The 5,843-nt window shown below is 32.2% G+C and overlaps 1 protein-coding gene across 1 annotated transcript; it reads left to right on the top strand.

Moving 5' to 3' along the window:
• The first annotated feature begins 267 nt into the window (after positions 1-267).
• LOC146923220 (omega-3 fatty acid desaturase, endoplasmic reticulum-like) lies at positions 268-2,715 on the top strand. The gene is made up of 8 exons (XM_085715910.1): positions 268-638; positions 764-853; positions 984-1,050; positions 1,209-1,301; positions 1,418-1,603; positions 1,768-1,848; positions 1,968-2,105; positions 2,221-2,715. Exons 1-8 carry the CDS (start codon positions 307-309, stop codon positions 2,401-2,403), a joined length of 1,170 nt encoding a protein of 389 aa, XP_085572036.1. The 5' UTR covers positions 268-306; the 3' UTR covers positions 2,404-2,715.
• Positions 2,716-5,843: the final 3,128 nt, after the last annotated feature.

Here is a 5,843-nt window from a genome sequence, read left to right as displayed (position 1 = left end):
TATAACCGACCATAAATTCACTTCTTTGTTAGCACATGTTTTTCAAGAGATACAATGGTTCAATGTTCAACCTTCCTACGGTTTGAAATTTGCACAATCGTCATAAATTCACGAGTTTAGCATTTCCCACATCACCTAAATCTTAGGCAAATCAACTAAATAAACAAAAAATTACACAAGTCAAACTAGAATCTTGTGCACCTATTATTACCACTCTAACATTTTTCTATTATATATACAAACGACCCCATGTGTCTGTTGTATTGTAGTATATACATATACAAAAGGTTAAAAATATTTCATCTTATGGCTATATCAACCTCTATTCACCACATATCTGAAAAAAGAGAAACACTAGGCCAAGAAACAATGGTTGTAACCAATGGTGGCTACAACCATAGTGAATTTGACCCTAGTGCTCCTCCACCATTTAAGATAGCAGATATTAGAGCTGCTATTCCAAAACATTGTTGGGTGAAGAACACATGGAGATCTCTAAGTTATGTTCTTAGAGATGTGGTGGTTGTTACTGCATTGATTGTAGCTGCAATTCAGTTTGATAGCTGGTATTTTTGGCCAATTTATTGGCCTCTTCAAGGCACAATGTTTTGGGCAATTTTTGTTCTTGGACATGATTGGTAAGAAAATTATTAAAAAAAATTCAATTATGTTTTTTTGTTTCACTTATGTTAATGTTATGTCATATGGTTTTTGTTTTTGTTATGTTTTTTGATGTAAACATTGATGTTTTGTTTTGGAATAGTGGCCATGGAAGCTTCTCAGATAGTTCTTTGGTGAATAACTTTGTGGGCCATATTTTGCATTCCTCAATTCTTGTTCCATACCATGGATGGTTAGTGAAATAGTTTCTAGAATTGTTGGTTTTTTATTGTTCATTATATCATTTTGTCCATTGTTTCATGGCAAAAACTTTACTTTTAATTGTTACAAATTTCAATTCTTTGCTTTAATGGATTTTTCAGGAGAATTAGTCACAAAACACATCATCAAAACCATGGGAATGTTGAGAAGGATGAGTCTTGGGTTCCAGTATGTGATTTATTGATGTTATTCTTAGTTCTTAATTAATTTGTTATTATATTATATGCATAGTTTTTGTGGTTTAGTCCCAACAAAGGGGAACAATGAAGTAACTTTCATTTGATGAGTTTTGTTCATAATATTTTATTTTTGTGTCATTATCTTAGTTGACAGAAAAGGTTTACAAGAATCTAGACAACATGACAAAATTTGTGAGATTCACAGTGCCTTTACCATTGTTTGCATATCCAATTTATTTGGTGAGTTTTTTTTTATAATTATTAAATAGAAAAACAAATATTGTTATTATCATGATAATATAATTGAAGAATTTGATATATTTTTTTATATTCTAATGTCATGTTTAATGTTTCAGTGGAGTAGAAGTCCTGGAAAATCAGGGTCACACTTTCATCCCTATAGCGACTTGTTCTCACCCAATGAGAGAAAAGAAGTGACGGTTTCAACAGTTTGTTGGCTTCTCATGTTTTCTTTGCTTCTCTATTTGTCCTTCACAACTAGTCCACTTTTAATTCTTAAACTTTATGGAGTTCCCTATTGGGTAAAGTTACATTCATTTTTAAATGCATTTTTGGATTCACAACGAGTTTATCAAAAATCATAGTACAAAATTTACAGCGTTTCACCGTAATTCTACCAAATTTACTGTTTATCGAAACACCGTCTTATAAATGATTATTATATGCTGGTATTGAATAACTGCAGATATTTGTAATGTGGTTGGATTTTGTCACATACTTACATCACCACGGTTACATGCAGAAATTACCATGGTACCGTGGCAAGGTAAAAATATAATGAAATATGTACCTTCAATCAATCAATTATTTATGTGCGTAATTAGGTGATTATGTACCTCAAATCTTGTTGAGTCTGATTACTCACTCAAGCATACAATTTGGTAGGAATGGAGTTATCTAAGAGGTGGACTCACAACTGTTGATCGTGACTATGGTTGGATTAATAATATTCATCATGACATTGGCACACATGTTGTTCATCATCTTTTCCCTCAAATTCCTCATTATCACTTGGTTGAAGCGGTAATTTCTTACTCTTCATCATACTTTTAGTTCTTTAACTAGTGTCTGAGGGTTAATGGTCGTTTCTTACATTAGATGTGGTGTTAACATTGATTGCAATCTTTTTCCTTTGCAGACTAAAGCAGCAAAACCAATTTTTGGAGACTATTACCGTGAACCAGAAAAATCATCACCACTTCCATTTCATCTAATTAAATACTTACTACAAAGTATGAAACAAGATCACTTCGTAAGTGACACTGGAGATGTTGTCTTTTATCAAACTGATCCTCAGCTCCACAAGAAGCACAATGAATAAGTCACTTTTTTGGTTCTCCAATTCAATGCTAGCCTCTAAAAAAATATCTATAAAATCTACGGTTATATTTTGGAGTTGTGGTTCATTTTGTAGTTGTGGTTTATGTTTGCTAGGCACATGACTTTTTGTCTACTTTATAAAAAGAATGGGTGTCACTGCTTGGTAAATTCAGTTGCTACTTAGAGACAAAAATATTTGGATTTTTATTTTTAATTTTGCTTTTTGGAGACAATGTTATGTAGTTACTCTTAATGGAATAATATATTTGAAATAAATGAAATAATTGTAATAAATATTGAATTGTCAGTTTCATCTGTTATGTTTTCTTACCACTCCCTTGTACTGAGCATTCACATGTTCAATTTAAATCAAAATGCTGAAGTGATTTGTTTCATTTCTAACCACTACCTCTTCCCCTTCTTTTTTTACTCTTGTGGTGTAAAGTGTAAAAATTGCATACGTAGTATAATGGTTTTGGTTTTGGTTGGCCAGGTTGATAATGTTAAAATGGTTGTAATAATTTTAATAGTCAAGATAGTCATAGGACATGAAAGAAATTTAATTTATCACATCAATTAGACAAATAATATGATGTTAATAGAAAAGTATAAATTTTTTGTTGTAAATTAGTTCATATGATAAAAGTTTATGGGACATGACATTTGATGTTGTTTCAAACTCACATTACTTCATTGTAACGAAAAAAAAAACTCACATTACTTCTCTTTCCACTTGGTGTGCATTAAGTCTTCAACATTTATCAAACATTTGATCTATTTGAGGGACAATGGGTCTCCTTGGCGAATTCCTTTTGTAGGAGAGAAATTGCCAGTCTTGTTCCCATTCAACAAAATTTCATGAGAGTGGATGTAATAAAATGGTGAATAATATTAATCAATTTTGAAGGAAACCTACCTTTCTTTCAATTAAGATGATCATAGACTTTTTGCTATTTTTTCCATGAGTCTTTTTTTTTTTTTTGGTAGTGACTAGAAGTCATCTAACTTAAATATAAGTGAGGTGTTTGAAATTTGAATCTCGTATAAGTGGGACGTTTGAGATTTGAACCTCGACCCCTTTATATATTATGTAATATTTCTACCAACAGATCTAAATTTAGTTGACAGTTTTTTTTCTTCTTCCGCTACCATAATTCTTACAAAATGAATTCATCGAGAGTTCCAATCATGTGCAGAAGATAATTTCTTTCAAAAAATGGTTTTCATTGTAATAATCTAACACAAAATAGCTGTAAATTTTTTAATATAAAAAAATAACCTCTAAATAATTATTAATTGTCAAAATCAATTTTTATATAGTGTAAAACTAATCCACAATACAGAGATGGCTTATATTTTGATCGGTTAAGATTTCATTTTCAACCAAAACAGAGTTTTGAAATTTGAGCATATTATTGAGGGCGAATTGGTATGACAATTGGTGTTTGCCTGATGAACAAGTAATTGTGTAAAAAATGACTTGATTGAAAGCAGTCCAAATTAATTAATGGGTTAATTATGTTTTTGGTCCCTACAAAATTGTGATCTTGTAAGTTTAGTCCTTACTTAATTTTAATAGCATTTTTAATCCCTACAAAAAAAAAATTACTTATAATTTTAGTCCCTGCTAAAATAAATTTTGTTTAATTATCCTTAAACTCTTAAATTTTTTAACGATTCTTTTTATACAAGTTTAGAACACTATGAAAGGTTCATTTACTAAAATTTATAATTTTTTAACATGAAATAAATTAAATATGAATTTTTTAAAACGACAAAAGTTTAAGATATAAGTAACAAAAATATGGACTTAGAAATCAAATATTTGCGATATTTTTTTTGGAGGACCTTTTAATAACGTTCTTAACACGCCTGTAAAAAATTGTTGAAAAACTTAAGAGTTTAAGCATAAATTAAACAAATTTGGATTGAGTAAGGACTAATATTGAGTGCAGAAATTTTTTGTAGGGATTAAAAATGTTATTAAAATTAAGTAAGGACTAAACTTACAAGGTCGCAATTTTGTAGGGACCAAAAACATAATTAACCCTTAATTAATTGAGTGTAGAATTTTTTGTTTCAAAATAGCAAATGCATTTGTAAGCAATCACCGACATCAAGTTCAGTAGTTCACTAGGACAAGAGACTGATTCAAGTTTGAAGTAACCTTTCTTTTTTGAATGGTGGTTCTAAGTAACTTGGCATGTGATTTGGCAGTTTATCTAAGGTGTGATGTTATAATTGATGTTGGAGAACATGTGTTGATTGGAGATAAAATTTTATATTGAAAAGAGTTTTTTTTTCAACTTTTAAAAAACAAATACACAATTTCTTAGGTAGAATTTAATTTTTTTTTCTTAACAATTAAGCGCCTCAGAGACACTTGCCCTTGTTGGAATGATAACGATAACAAATTGCTCCACTTAAATTGTGAAATAGAGAACTGTTTGGCGGATCTCTACTCACATGGAAGCCCACACCAATTAATAGAAAAGAAAAGAATAAAAATAGTGTTACTTTTCCCATCCTATGGCCTTCTCGCGCGCCCTGCAAAAATTTCAAAAATACCCCTGGTCCGGATTATGTTTTCCGGACCAGATTGTTAGTGTTTCCGGATTATAAAATCCGAACAAAGACGATATGAATATTTTGTGTCTTCTTTGATGTCAAGGGTCTCTGTTGACCGTTATATGAACCCCACACAAGCTGAAATGCTATTGCAGGGTTCATAGGAACGGTCAACAATGACCATGACACCACCGACACTCCTACAATACTTAAAAAATTTGAAGAAAATGGAAGGAAAGAGGTGAAGTGAAGAATGAATGTATTTGTTGAAGATGGAAGCCTATTTATAGCCTTAAACAAGTCCTAGGTCATTAATACAGTCAATGAAAACGTGTTAGTAGTTGTAACCGTCCAACCACTAATTGATGGCACTCTTTCAAAAGAATCCAATGCTGAAGCATTCCGGATTATACATTCCGGAATGTCCTTAGCCCTACAAAGAAGTGCAAACGTTCCCCTCGTTCACCATAAGAGCACCATAATCGCACTAATCCGGAAAATATATTCCGGAATTCAAAGGTGCATTCTGGATTGTATATTCTGGAACGCTTCAGTGTCATGGCCGGTGGTCTGCACCACACGCATTTGTCGGTGGTCAAGTCAAAAAAACGTGTTTTACCACGTTTTTTGACTGCATTAATGGTTTCCCAACCATTTTTTACCCACCCCTCCCTATAAATACCCTTCCAAACCCCACCATTTCTCACACCATCCCTCTCCTCCTCTTCTTCCTTCTACAGCCATGGTTTTCCATCGTTGGCCTTTCATAGATAAGGGCCTCGTTGAAAACTTTCAGGGTTTGTATGAACGGTCAATGAGGATGGAACCGCGCTGCAACGAAGGGAGGTTCATCTGAGGGTCATGTGGGTCAGT

This window comes from Medicago sativa, chromosome 5, assembly GCF_051527215.1.
Source record: "Medicago sativa cultivar Bolivia chromosome 5, Bolivia_mono, whole genome shotgun sequence".
Taxonomy (NCBI): Eukaryota; Viridiplantae; Streptophyta; class Magnoliopsida; order Fabales; family Fabaceae; genus Medicago; species Medicago sativa.
This window is presented reverse-complemented; position numbering and strand designations above follow the sequence as displayed.